This window comes from Physeter macrocephalus, chromosome 8, assembly GCF_002837175.3.
Source record: "Physeter macrocephalus isolate SW-GA chromosome 8, ASM283717v5, whole genome shotgun sequence".
NCBI classification, from domain to species: domain Eukaryota; kingdom Metazoa; phylum Chordata; class Mammalia; order Artiodactyla; family Physeteridae; genus Physeter; species Physeter macrocephalus.
The window spans coordinates 30001066-30015824 of record NC_041221.1 but is presented as its reverse complement, the minus strand read 5'-3'; the positions used below and the strand labels follow the sequence as shown (position 1 = coordinate 30015824).

At 45.8% G+C, this 14759-nt stretch overlaps 1 protein-coding gene across 6 annotated transcripts in view; it reads left to right on the top strand.

Moving 5' to 3' along the window:
- The first annotated feature begins 372 nt into the window (after positions 1–372).
- Positions 373–14759, top strand: part of LOC102990228 (cytoplasmic 60S subunit biogenesis factor ZNF622) — a 90694-nt gene continuing 76307 nt past the window's right edge. For 4 of the 6 annotated variants that reach the window (XM_028492822.2, XM_028492821.2, XM_055086514.1 and 1 more), the window contains exons 1-4: positions 373–1093; positions 1769–2017; positions 2234–2396; positions 5218–5330. In XM_028492822.2, the coding sequence (XP_028348623.1) occupies positions 484–1093; positions 1769–2017; positions 2234–2396; positions 5218–5330 (1135 nt within the window). In that variant the 5' untranslated portion in view covers positions 373–483. Of the gene's footprint in view, positions 1094–1768; positions 2018–2233; positions 2397–5217; positions 5331–11969; positions 12114–13464; positions 13756–14759 lie in introns of those variants that run through there. The other 2 variants (XM_007102342.4, XM_028492819.2) reach the window with 2 other exon arrangements.

The window sequence follows — 14759 nt, the reverse complement described above, 5'->3', positions numbered from 1 at the left end:
ACACCCAGCTCAGAGCAACACCCACCTCGGTCGACTCAATGAACACCTACTACTGGTCAACCCAGCTCACGCGGATCCACCTATCCCACACCTCGCGGAGACCTAAACAACAATCACCTGAGGCCCATCCAATCACCACTCGTCTCAGGTTCATCCAATCACCACCCGCCTCCGGCCCATCCAATCACAACCCTCCTTACTCCAACCCAATCAACACCCACCCCAGGCCGACTGGGCGGGGCCGGATCCCTCCCGGGCTTCCCCCACATTCGCGGGGCCTCTGGCCTCTCCGCGGCGGGGGCGTGGTTACAGGTCGGGAGGCGGGACTTCCTGTCCGGCCGGGAATAATTGGATCCAGTCCGGAAGTCGGCTCGCAGCCGGGCTCTTCGTGGGCCTTGAGGCTTACGGTCCGAGTGTCTGGTGGGGGTCAGGGCACTCAGTGGTCGCTAGACTCCTGCCTCGGTTGGCATTTCCCGGTTGGCGATGGCGACCTACACCTGCAACACCTGCCGGGCCCTGTTGGACGACGCGGAGGCGCAGCGGGCCCACTACAAGACGGACTGGCACCGCTACAACCTGAGGCGCAAAGTGGCCGGCATGGCCCCGGTCGGCGCCGAGGGCTTCCAGGAGCGGGTGCGGGCGCAGCGGGCCCTGGCGGAGCCGGAGAGCAAGGGCGCGGCCACCTACTGCACCGTCTGCAGTAAGAAGTTTGCCTCCTTCAAGGCCTACGAAAACCATCTGAGGTCCCGGCGGCACGTGGAGCTGGAGAAGCAGGCGGTGAGTCGGAAAGTGGCGATCCTGAATGAAAAGAACTTGGAGAAGGGGCTGGGCGTGGACAGTGTGGACAAGGATGCGGTGAACGCGGCCATCCAGCAGGTCATCAAGGCTCAGCCGTCCACGTCTCCCAAGGAGGCGGCCCCAGCGCCCGAGGCGGAGTCCCGGAATCCCGTGACCGTGGCCGCTGGAGGACGTGGGACTCAGCAGCGAGACCCGGCCGAGAAACCTCCCCGGCTGCAGTGGTTTGAACAGCAGACGAAGAAGTTGGCCAAGCAGCAGGGGGAGGAGGAGAGTGAGGAGGACCTGGATGCAGATGGTGGGGGCCTGTCTGGGGGGCGGGGCGGGGCGGGGGACGGGGCTGGTCCTCAAGCTTCTAGTTTATCTTTGAGGTTGGAGGGGGGAGGTGTCCGTTTTCAGGTGAAGGTGATGCGTGAGGGTGTTTCCTTGGTTTCTGAAGTGGCTAGGGTGGCCAGCACCCCCACAGGGCATTTTGTGTGTTTAGTTCACTGTTGTCAATTCGGGGACTGAAACCTTAACGGGGGTTGGGGGGAATAGTTACTTAGTAAATATTTGTAGAATGAAGGGATGCCTCCTCTGTTGAAGGAGGAGATTGTTAACATATGCAGAAGGAGAACATAGTACCCTCACAGCATGTGCTGCAGAATGTTTAATTCCATTGGGTTTCTGGTCATGATGGCTTTGCTCTGAGTTTGAGGTGCTCAGAATCCGCTAGCTAACTTGCAGTGTGAGGCTGGAGCCAGCAACCTAGGCTTCTTGACTTAAGGAGCTATTTTTCCCTCATCCCACTGACGCTGATTGCATGCGTTCTTATATGCATAGGAAAGGAGCACGTGCTTCCTTCAAGGGGTTTACTGTGCGCTGAAAAAGAAGGATGAAGGCATTCCTTAGCCATGCCGACCGGTGTTTGGTGGATGACTGGCTGACTTTGAGATCTTCAGCTAACTTTGTTTTTCAAATCTCTGGCTTGCAGACTGGGAGGATATTGATTCTGATGAGGAACTGGAATGGGAGGATGCTGAAGCCACGGAGGAGGAGGAGGAGGAGGAAGAGGCTGGAGGAAGCACCCCGCTTGGTGCCATCCCCATCACGGACTGCTTATTTTGTCCCCATCATTCCAGCTCCCTCACGAAGAATGTGGCTCATATGACTAAAGTCCACAGCTTCTTTATTCCTGATGTAGAGTATCTTTCAGATCTTAAGGGACTGATTAAATATTTGGGTAAGTTCAGTCGTTTTTTCCTTTTTATTGACAAAATACCACATTATTGGGGGGCTTTAGTTTGGGGCTTCTTCTCTACCTTGGATTGAATGACCACCCAATTTTGTGAAAATCAGGAACTTGGTGGCTGTTTTTTGAATTGTGGACATAGACAATGAGCCGTAATCTGGCTGCAAAAAGCTGCTTTCATATTTTTTTCTCAACCTATTTTTCCAGGAGAGAAAGTTGGTGTGGGGAAGATTTGCTTGTGGTGCAATGAGAGGGGGAAGTCCTTCTACTCCACGGAAGCTGTACAGGCTCACATGAACGACAGGAGTCACTGCAAGCTCTTCACAGATGGGGATGCGCTTTTGGAATTTGCAGACTTCTATGATTTTAGGTAAGTCTGGTTTGTAATATCGAGCGAAGCCAACTGATCACATTTGCAATGGATTTGCATGTGCCCCTACCTGATAACTGTCCGTGTCTGGCTCTGTCCAGTATCGTATTCTTCATACCTCTTAGCACACTTTTTTAGGAGGTAGTTATTTCCTCTCATTCTGTAGATGAGAAACTGAGTATCACAGAGTTAAACACACATATCTGACCAAGAGAAGATCTCAGGCCCAAACTGTCAGTTTGTGTGGTTTGAAAACTTGTTTTTGCTTGTTGTGGTTTCCATGGTCAGAAGTTCAGTTTTGCCAGTTACCTCAGGAACAGAGGCAGGGAAGTCAGGCTTCATATCTTGGTTTCCCTGAGACCCCTTGAATCACAGGCTGTCTCCTAAGCGACTTGAGCTGGTGGCTGCACCAGGCCTCTCCCAATCACCTGTTGGTGAAATTATTCCACCTTTACCTAGAATTTTGAATATTTCATACATCATGCAATGAATCCATGCTAGGAATTCTGGAACAGCTGGTCTTAGTGTCATTGTGCCTATGACCTAGTAAAGGTGTGCGCTGCAAGCAGGTGTGTATAATGACCGTGCCAGGTGTGCAGTCCACCTAATACAGGTGTTCAGAAAAGTCCTGGTCTTTTAAGTTGTCCTTTTGCATTTTCCTCCTGATTTCTCATTTCTCACTTGTCCTGACAGAGTTTTTCATTATAGCCACTTTGGTGGCTCTGTAGGGGTATCCATTGTGGTTTTAATTTAAATTTCCCTGATGAGGACTGATGCAGTTGAGAACCTTTTTGTATATCAACTGGTCATTTGGATATCTCTTGTGAAGTATCTGGTCTAGTCTTTTGTCTGTTCCTATTGGCTTATCTGCCTTACTGTTAACATTTTAGTGTACATTTCTCCAGTTATTTTCCATGTGTATTTGTGAACAGCTGTAGAAACACAGAGATTCTTCTGGAACTACAGTGTCTAATTTGCTAATTCCTAGGTGTACTCATGTCGCTCTTTTGGTTAATTAACTAAAGCAAAAATTTTTAAATTCGGTTTTTCAGTTGCACTACCCACATTTCAAGCCCTATGCTTAAAAACAGATGTGCTTTAAAAGTAGCTACCATAGTGGACACACAGGCTGAAAATTTGTATCATCAGAGACTTTGGTTGTTCAGCACTGTTCTAGAACTTGTTTTTGTAATGATTAAATTGAGGAGAGCTGCATTTCCAGCTGTACGGTCTCCTCCTCTTCCTCTCTGTTTGCCAACCCTCCTAGAGAGAAACAAATACATGGGTGAAGGAATTCTGTTATAGATTATTTGCTCACTGTTTCTTAGAACAATTTTAGATTCTCAGCAAAATTGAGCAAAAAGTACGGAGATTTCAAATATACTCCTTACCCAACACTTGCATAGCCTCCCTCATTATCAGCATCCCCCAGTGGTACATTTGTTATAATCGATGAACCAAGTTGACTCATCAGTTATCACTCAAAGTCCATGGTTTAGAGTTCACTCTTGGTGTTGTCCATTGTATGAGTTTGGAGAAATGTGCATACAATGACACGTATCCACCATTAGAATATCATACAGAGTGGTTTCACTGACCTACAAATCCTCTGTGTTCTGCCTGTTCATCATTCTCCTCCACCCAACACCTGGAAAATAGTGGTATTTAATGTCTCCATATTTTTGCCTTTTCCAGAATGTTGTATGATTAGAATCATACAGTATGTAGCCTTTTCAGACTGCTTCTTTCACTTAGTAATATGCTTTTAAGGTTCCTGCATGTCTTTTCATGGCCTGCTAGCTCATTTCTTTTTTGTATAATCCAAAAATACTTCTTGTATGGATGTGCCACAGTTTATTATCTATTCACCTATTGAAGCACATGTTGGTTTCTTCAAGTTTTAAGAATTTGGATAAATCTTCTGTAATTCATGTGCAGGTTTTTGTATGGACAGAAGTTTTTGACTCCTTGGGGTAAATACCAAGCAGCAGGATTGCTGGGTCTTATGGTAAGAGTGTGTTTGATTTTGCAAGACACCGCCAGCTCTTCCAAAGGGGCTGTAGCCTCTTGCATTCCCACTAGCAATCGATGAGAGTTCCTGTTGCCCCTGACCCTCACCAGCATTTGATATTGTCATTGTTCTGGATTTTGACCATTCTGATAGGTGCGTAGTGGTATCTCCGTGTTTTATTTGCGTTTTTCTGATGACATGTGCTGTGGAGCATCTTTTTTGCCTGCTTATCTGCCACGCGTGTGTCTTCTTAGTGAGGAGTCTATTAAGGTCTTTGGCCCATGTTTTAATCAGGTTGTTTATTTTTTTATTGTTGAGTTTTAAGAGTTTTTTTTGCATTTGGATAGCAGTCCTTTATCAGATGTGTCTTCTGCAAATACTTTTTTCCAAGTCTGAATCTTGTATTTTAATTCTCTCGACATTGTTTTCCACCGAGCAGAAGTTTTTAATTTTTTTGAAGTTTAGCTCATCAGTTATTTCTTTCATGGACTGTGTGCCTTTTTTGTCGTTCCTAAAAAGTCATCACTAAACCCTAAGTTATCTAGGTTTTCTCCTATATTATCTTCTAGGATTTTTTGTAGTTTTGTATTTTACATTTAGGTCTGGGATCCGTTTTGAATTCATAAGCCATTTGCATGCTTTGCTACAGAGAAAATGCTAACAAATTGTTTTCTCTCCAAAAGCTTTCAGTGTAGTCGCTGCAACTGTTAACCCCTCACCCCTAACCCCTTTAGTTATCTAGTAGGTGTGCAGTCTTTTAGTTAAATTTGGGGTCTTGGTCTCTGTATTAACGCCATTCCTTGGTTCCAGGGGTAGCTACCCAGGTCACAAGGAAGGGGAGGACCCTGGTGAGACTGAGGAGTTGCCCTCAGAGAGGGCCTTGGGATACGATGGTGACACCATGGAGCTGATTCTCCCTTCTGGTAAGTGCGGTTGTCCAAATACATAGCTTCATGCTGCTGACGTTATCGGAGAGGCGTGTTCCCACCACTTCCCTTCCACACCGACGGGAGAGACCCTTCAACTTCAGGTGTGTGTTTGTGTTCCCCTGGACGAGGTACACGCTGAAGGTTGCCCCGTAGCTCTGTCTTGGCTGTTTTGTTTAAATTGCATCAATGTTTTCCTCACTTGTTGCGGTTCGTAATGCTTTAATCAGTCATTGCCTTTCTTTTCAATACATAGACCTTTTGTATTCTGTTTATTATCTGTTTTTTTTGGCCCCATCCAGGTTTTTCTTGTTAAACTTGACTTTGCTCTTATTCCTTGAACTCATTCCTGTTTCCATGGTGGCTCAACTTGCACATGTTAGTCTGGCATGGGTGGACCTGATTGACAGCGCCCAGGTTTCCTGTCCGTATTCTGGGTGTAGGGGGAGGCTTGGAGTTTGAATTCTGCCTTCTCCTTTGGGGAACAGGATTCATAATGGCAGGATTTTGTCCCAGATATGAATAGAAGAAGGAAAGCCATGACAATGAGAATTATGCAGTATTGCTTACAGTGTTATGCTTAGCTGATAGGAATGGGGGCAGCTACAGAAGACGCAGTTGAAAAGGACAGGGAATGGGAGGATAAGATAATAAGATCCTAATAATACCTCGTATTTTCTGAGCAGTTAGCACATTCAGGCAGATATATTATTTTATCTTTACATCAAGCCTTTGAGTTAGATTCTGTTATCCTTATTTGACATATGAGCCAACTGAAGCTTAGGCAGGTTGAGTAATTTACCCAGGATCGTGGACCTCGTCAGTGAAGCCCTTTCCCCACTTCTCTCCACTGCCTGGGAGATTTGCAGTAATGGTGGGAGCAGGAACAGCCACATTGCCAGTGGAGTCGTCTGCCATGAAGAAGCCACCCTGAGGTGCTGCTCTCCACCTGGAATATCACGGCTTCGGTATAGAGAGCCCTGCTTAACCCAGAGTAATAACCTTCTAAGGCTAAGGGCAGCTTTAGACAATGACAGTGAAAGGAAAGTGCCGGCAGAACCTGTCTTGAGGATATAATTCTTCTACAGTGGTAGGGAAGCTGTAATGCAGCAGAATATTGTGGCCTATACAATACGCAGCAGCAAAACAGGCCTAAATATATCACAGAGGACCTAGTCCCATCTTCGCTTGGTGAAAATACTAATGCAGAATCTCAGAAATAAGTTTAAGAACTTCTTTTCTGAGACTGTTTATTTAGCCCCTTGTTTCATTAGCTTCCCCTTCCTTAACTGGAGACTAAGATCACAGTAGACCTTGAGAAAGTGAATGAAATTGTCCCTGCCAGCAGCGTCTGGCATGTAGTAGGATCACTAGGAACGTGGGCTTCATTTTGCAGCAACTCTGCTCAGCAGTGTGCATATCCTATTTTAGAAGTATAGTCTATTTGAGAGAAATTTTCATCTGGACCTAAAACGTCTGAAGCTTAAAGACTCCTTAGTTATCTAGACAACACATTTGCCCAGAGCGATCGAGTTTCCTCAGTTTCGCCAAAGCCAAAACTGGATGTCTTCTCAGGATCCTCTCTTCCTCTCCCACATCCAGATGGTGACTAATTGCAATTCCTAAATGGCTTTTGAATATTTTTTCTTTTTTTTTTCTCCTTATTTGTGTCACCATGAATGCTTCCTGTCTGGCCATCTCCAGTCTGGTTTCCACTTGACCACCAGAAGGTTCTTTCTAAAACAAACACCAGTCTACTTTCTTTTCCCTCTGGAATTCCCAGGGGGAGCCCTTGCCTTCAGGGTCACTTTGGCACCCAGGTGTCTTGTGCTCCTCCTTTTCCCGCCACATGCAGTTTCCCTCCCCTGGGCCTTTGCCTGTGTGCTGCCTCTGTCCTCCTCGTCCTCGTCCTGTAGGACTCACGTTGGACTCCCTGCTCCAGGAAGCCGTTCTGAGCTCAGCGCCTGCCCTGAGCGAGGAGGGTCTCCTCTGTTCCTGTCCAGCTGTCATGATGTGGCTCTAGCTCCTTTGTGCCTATTGGCTGGCTTGACTTCTTCCCTGTTTCTGTGAGGACAAAGCTGGCGTCTTTCATCTCCGCGCAGTGCCTCAGACACACAGGAGCCATGTAAATGTCTGTTGACTGAGTGACTGGAAGGTTGGAGGGGACTTTTAAAAGGAAAGCGAGGTGGCTTCCCCGGGCCTGCCACAGTGCAGGAAAAGCAGAGCTAGGGAGCCACTCTGGGCTGGGATGTTGCCTTGGGGGCTGAGAATCGTATTTGCCTGCAGTCCCGGGCAGCAGATTGCTCTGCCTGTTCGTCATATAGTCAAAGAAGAAAGTGCCATGAGATTAACTTGAAGGTCCAATTTCTTGGGTTTTTAAAACATGAATTTCCTTGCTCACAGCTACATGTCCACGTACCAAGTGATGCTGTTATAAAGTACTGGATGATAACCTCAGGGCAGCTCTTAAGAGAGACTGGGAAGTAGTGAGTAAGTGGCTTGGTCTTGGAGTACTGGGCGATATTGTACCGTTAGACTCTGGAGAGGCCAGACCAGCTGCCAGGTGCTGCCTTACCTCAGCTTTCGTCACTAGCTGTGCACTTGTTTCTGAGTGTGTGCATTTTCCTGGGGAAGCGCTGTAACATCATAAAGTCACCTGCGTGGCCACACAGATTTTTTAAATTTTTTTGTTAATTCATTTGTTTTTAAATTATTTAACTTATTTTTTGGCCACGCTGTGCGGGTTGCGGGATCTTAGTTCCCCGACCAGGGATCGAACCTGTACCCTCGGCGGTGAAAGCGCGGAGTCCTAACCACTGGACCGCGAGGGAATTCCTCCACGCAGATTTTTTTTGACTGTGTGGGTAAGTGCACTTTTTCTGGGGAAAGGCTGTAGCTTCTGAAAAACATCTGTGACCTGGAGGAGATTAAGAGCCAAGAATGGAAAAATCTACACGTACGGCATTTGCTGCCTTCCTGGGTCTTCTTCACAGATGACTGGCTGCTGAGACCTGATAGTAGAATTTGTTTAAGTAGCAACAGAACATAGCACTCTTAGTGAATCAGAAGCTACCAATATTTGGAAATTTCTTCCAGCTATACAGTTACATACACTTGTACCATCTCATTTTAAAAACCAGTCATGCTCTAGTCAGTCTTGGTTATAATGAGACATGACAGTTTTTCGTCCATTGGTTCGCCTCTGTGTCTCGGTGCTGACTTGGGGATTTTGTAATGAACCAAGAAAATAGGAAATCTCTGAATAAACACTGTATACATGTGTAGTGATATTACAGCAGTATACGCAGTCACCTGGTTTTGTCTTTGAACAAATTTACCGTTCAGAAACTTCCTTGATTATGCTCAGTTATATGACTGGGTCAGCGTGGATGTTAGCATGAAGCTGACTTGAGAAGGATTCTAATGTGGAGAGCCTAGTGATACTTAATCAACTACACTTAGCAGAGTCTGCTTTAAACTGGTTTCGAAAGCAGCGGGTAGTTGTGATTCCTTAAATCTACTTGCTTCAGGTCAAGTAGATGATCCCAGAGGCAGTGACATAGAGCATCCGGTAGAGGGCGCTATGAGCATTTCTTTTGAAGACTGTGGTCTGGCTCAGTTCCTTCCCTCTTTGCTCTTCAGTTCCTGCGGAGCAAGTTGGTGTGAAAACACATCCAGTTAGTTGCTGACTAGCCAGATGAATCTGTTGCTGGATCCACGAGAGGCACGTAATCAATCTTCTCAGGACAATTACAGTTAGAGATATTTTCTTTTTCACAGTCTAATGTCACCCAGTGTTAGGCTATTTGTTAAGTAGGAGTGGAAATTTAAAAAATACATTTATTTATTTGTTTGTTTATTTATTTATTTTTGGCGGCATTGGGTCTTCGTTGCTGTGAGCGGGCTTTCTCTAGTTGCGGCGAGTGGGGGCTACTCTTCGTCGTGGTGCACGTGCTTCTCACTGCGGTGGCTTCTCTTGTTGCAGAGCACAGGCTCTAGGTGCATGGGCTTCAGTAGTTGTGGCGCGTGGGCTCAGTAGTCGTGGCGCACGGGCTCAGCTGTTCCGTGGCATGTGGGATCTTCCTGACCAGGGCTCGAACCCGTGTCCCCTGCATCGGCAGGTGGATTCTTAACCACTGCGCCACCAGGGAAGTCCTCAGTCTTTTTTTTTAAGTTGAAGTATAGTTGATTTACAGTTTTGTGTTAGTTTCTGGTGTACAGCAAGTGATTCTGTTTTTGTAATATATATATTCATTTTTGTATTCTTTTCCATTATGGTTTATTATAGTATACTGAATATAGTTCCCTGTGCTATACAGTAGGACCTTGTTGTTTACCTATTTTATATACAGTAGTTTGTATCTGCTAGTCCCAAACTCCTAATTTCTCCCTTCCCCATCTCCTTCCTTTCCCCTTTGAGAACTGTAAGTTTGTTCTGTATGTCCGTGAGTCTGTTTCTGTTTTGTAAAGAAGTTCACTTGTATCATGTTTTAGGTTAGGAGTGACAGTCTTGTAAGCAGTTCTTACTGTGGCGAAAGATAGATGGACAGGTTGTGGCTTCATCATAACTCAGACGTTACCCACCTGTTATTTATGGACAGGCACACCGTGTTCTATAACGAATTTTCCTGGAGGCGGGTCTTCCAGCTGAGCTGTTCTCAGCACATTGTACTTGGTGCTTAATGTGCTCGCTGTCATTGCCACAGGACAGGAGTAACTTTAAACACTGAATGTTTGGAGTTCTCCTGTCAGGTGTCAGAAACCTTGGCGTTGATTAATGAAACCTTTTCAAGCATGTTTTAAAAGCCAACCTTCAATAATAACGTATTTCTAAATGCTGCTTACGAATGTACCTAAATCGATTTATTAAGTACTAATGACCAGCAGCATTATCATTTAATGATTTTGAGGAAATCATCATTGCAAACTCAGAGCATCCTGACCTGCATTATAAATAGAAAGTCATAATCAGCAGTGCTGGGCTTTCCTGCTAGAGCCTCGATTTAAGAGTGAGTCCTTCTCCATCCGCTGTGTCTCACTTATTTCTTGTGGTTTAGGAGCTTTGTTAACTCTTCTGCTGCCAGAACAGTCAGGTCCTGGGAAGCATCTTTTCATCCATATTAGTATCCAAAGGCCATATCATCTCTGAATTGAAAGTTTCTTTTTGTCATCTCTTGCGTCTGATCGCCAGTCAGTCAACTGGAAGTAACCACTTTTCCATATCTGTGTAGAGAGCAGACTGCTTCCCAGGTAGCTTGCCAGGTATAGGGACTTGAAACGAAATAACCTGACATAATTTTTTCTTGAAAGTTAAAAATCTAGGTCCTACAAACGAATATAGTCATCTACAATAGCTAACAGTATTCTGTTCATGGTCTTTCTGCACAAAATATTCTGAAAGAAATGATTTTATATATATAAGTGTAAAACTTCCATAGCAGCCGTACACATGGTTCTACGTGGCTGTATTTCCTTTATTCATTTTCAGTGGAAATAGCTGTTCCGCGCCTTGGGTGCATGCTGTTGTTAAATTTCTATGCGTCGATGTCTGTCTGGGAATGTATTTGATTGCTTATGTTCTAGTTAATACTCTTGTGAAAGTATAGCCTGGGTTTGGTAAGCTCTCAGGTGATCTCATGCCGGTGGCCCGGGAGCACTTTTCGAGAGCCAGGGCTCTGATGGAGCCTGGAGTGAGTCATCACTGAAGCCTGCCCCCTTCCCTTTCACCTACTGTGAAGCTGAGATCCAGGGGTCAGCGCACTTTTCCTGTAAAAGAGCAGATAGTCCAAAGAGTTCATTTCTGAAAGCGTGATTGACTGGCATGGTTGTATCAGATCCTTCTCAGTAAGTGAAACCTGGAGAGAGAATTCATCTTAGTCATCTTTTAAAATTATGGTTCACCAGGAGATTTCCGTCATTTAGAAAGCAGTAGGGCAGGGTTTCTCAGCCTCAGCACTGTGGACGTTTGGGCCAGATAATTCTTTGTTTTGGGGGCTGTCCTGTGCATTGTACGATGCTAGAGGAAGGCTCCTGACACCTAGTGGGTGCAGGCATCCCTGGCCTCCACCCACTAGGTGTCAGGAGCCTCCCTCTAGCTGTGACAGCCAAAATAGTCTCCAGTCAATGCCATGTGTCCTCTGGGGATAAAATCGCCGGTTTGAGAACCACTGCAATAGAGAATTTAAGCAAAGGAAAAGTGGATTGGTGTCTCTTCTAGACTCAGACTGTGGCTTGTAGACCTAAACATCAGGGCCATTATCTGTGCTTAATCTTTTTTCTATTAAAAAAAAAGTTAAAACTCCTTACCTCCTAGGACCCTATTATCTATATTAGTTGGGGACAGCTATGTGAATTTCTAGGGAAGCATATTGTCAGCACAGATGCTGAATTTTTCACCTGACAGTGACTTGCCATTATCTCTGTTTTTCAGTGTCTCTACTCTTTGGTTTTCCTTCTTTCATTGTTTAGCATGCAGCTTCATCTTTCTTCAGCAGATTAAAGCACTGTTTCTTGTGGCACATCCATTTTCCAGCTAGATAAAAGTGAAAATTCTGATTCAGAAAGCCTTTACTTTTATAGCTCTGCCTTGAAAAACTATCCAACTCAGTGCTTCAGTCTTGTTCTTTTGAAAAACAGGTGCCAGAGTGGGTCATCGCTCCTTGATGAGATACTACAAACAGCGGTTTGGCTTGTCAAGAGCTGTGGCAGTTGCTAAGAATCAGAAGGCTCTGGGCCGGGTCCTCCAGCAGTACAGAGCCCTGGGGTGGACTGCCAGCACAGGTACGTCCATGTGGACCACAAGGACCAGCCCAGGAACTTGCATCACACAAAGGGTCTCGGGTGAACTGTTTTTTTTTTTTTCTTTGTCCTTGGGTTCCTCTCTAGGGGAAACTTACCTTCTTGGCTCTGGGGGCTTCTGTGACCACCTGAGACATTTATGGCAGTAAGCCCAAAGCTCCATGACTTTAAAACTTCATATTCCTGGCACAGTAACCTTCTAAAAACTGCATATATACCACTAATTTTTCAGAAGATAATAGTAATAAAAATAATTGTTTAGTGATCAACAAAGGTTGACATTCTCCTGGAGGTTATACAGAGGAATTAAATATCCTTGTGGCAATAGTTTGAGCTGTGAAGTCAAACATGACTTACCTGATATACTTGTAGGTTCTTATACAATGAGTATGAGTAATTTAATTGATTGAAACCTCTGTTTCCTCACTTATAAAGTGGAGATGATATTAATAGGACCTACTTGTAGAGTTGGGCAGGTTGATTGTCATAATACATGTATGACAGTACGTGCACATAATAAAGGCCAGCTGTCAGTTCTTCCTTCTGTAATTTTTTCATAGAAAACTTAGTAAGACTCAGAGAGCTAGAGCAAGCCACTGAAATTGTTAAGCTTTGAAACATCATCAGGATGAAGTTATTTAAATCTATTCTGATGTGTCTGCTGAGTGAAGCTCATTATGTTTGGATCTTCAAGGGGAAAGTCAGTCTACAGAAAACAGTGTAGAGAGAAGGGAGAGAGCTGCCTTCCGATGGCCTGGAAAGCTTTGGCACTGGAATCCATTGTAAATGGCTCTGGGTTTATATACACGTAGGTTCCTTCACTATGGCTCCCTGTGAGCTGACTTGGTTTTTAAAAATTAACTAATTAATTAATTAACTTTTGGCTGCTTTGGGTCTTCATTGCTGCGTGCGGGCTTTTCTCTAGTTGCGTCAAGCGGGGGCTACTCTTCGTTGCGGTGTGTGGCCTTCTCATTGCGGTGGCTTCTCTTGTTGTGGAGCACGGGCTCTAGAGTGCAGGCTCAGTAGTTGTGGCACGTGGGCTCAGTAGTTGTGACTTGCGGGCTCTAGAGCGCAGGCTCAGTAGTTGTGGTGCACGGGCTCAGTTGCTCCACGGCATGTGGGATCTTCCCGGACCGGGGCACGAACCCGTGTCCCCTGCATTGGCAGGCGGACTCTCAACTACTGCGCCACCAGGGAAGCCCAGATAATAACTCTTGTTTAAATATGAGAACCCACTTACCCGAAACTAGCTTTGATTCTCTGCCAAGCTGGGTCTTCTCTGATCACAGGTCACAGACCTTTGCCTCATTTCCTATCCCCTTTCCAACCTAAGGAGCAGCTCTCGTGCGCCAGCGGGACATGCAGTATGTCCAAAGGATGAAGTCGAAATGGATGCTGAAGATGGGAATGAAGAACAATGCCACCAGGCAGGTGCACTTCAGGCCCCAGGTGCCGTTCTGAGTCGGCCAGGGGCTGAGTCATCGCCCGTCTCCTGCACAAGCGTCCTCCTTGCCTGGGGACCCGTGGAAGCCGGATTGGACAGCAGACCCTTTTGCTGCTACTTCTCCCTGTACTTCCTCTGGCCTGACCTGATAATAAAAGTCAGAATCATATTGGCTCTCCAGTGTAATTTTTGGACAGGGTTGAAATGTCGTGTTTTTACCAAGTGAGTGCTGTGTCAACTGGACGCAGGCCCTGCCCTTGTGAGAGTTGCTTTGTTGTCTCGGCTTGAAACTGATTTAGGGCTTTCAGAATAGTGTGGGGAATTCAAGAGCAGCTTGTCTGCTCCAAACCTGGTTTAATTTTCAGAAGAACACCTTACCGTATCATGGCGCTGGGACCTGTGTAAGGGGGCTTTGAAGCTTCTGGAGGAGCAGAGTTGCATGTCCCTCTTCGAACGCTGTGGCTCCAGAGATGGTGACAGTTTGGGCACTTTCATTAAATCCAGGGAAAGTCAAAGGGCATGTCAGTGGCTTGCTGTCAAGGGTCTTCATTTCTAAATGTGATCCCAGAAAGAATGAGAGTGCTTCACCCTGAGACTCAGTTTCCAGTGCCGCCTTTAGAGTAGGAAGAAAATAAATGTAAAATGTGTGAATTTCATTTTAGAAACAAAAACGACCTCAGGGTTCAATCTCTGAAGAGATGCTCAGTTTAGGTGGTTTAGGGGGAGGGCCGTGATATATTGGAAATGAAAGTAAACATGAAGTTCAAATCCATTGAGCTACCTTTCTGACCTCGGAAAAGTGACTTGGTCTTTGAAATCTGTAAAATGAGGTGTTTATTACCTCACAGGTTGTGCGGTTCATGAAATCAGCAACGGACCCGGCCCTCGCTCAGTCCCCAGCACAAAGCAAGTGCTTCAAGTTCTCCCTGGTGGAGCAGGTGCCCCTCTGAGGAGGGGGATGTGTGGTCAGCGCAGTGGTCTTTCTGAGGAGTGGATCCAGGGATGCCTGGAGATCGTGTTGACCCTTACCATGCACTCAGCAGCCCTCGCTAGCTAGAGACACATCTTTTTCCTTAAATTTTTGTTGTTGTTGTTGTTGTTTTGTTTTTTTTTTTTGCGGTACGCGGGCCTCTCACTGTCGTGGCCTCTCCCGTGGCGGAGCACAGGCTCCGGACGCGCAGGCT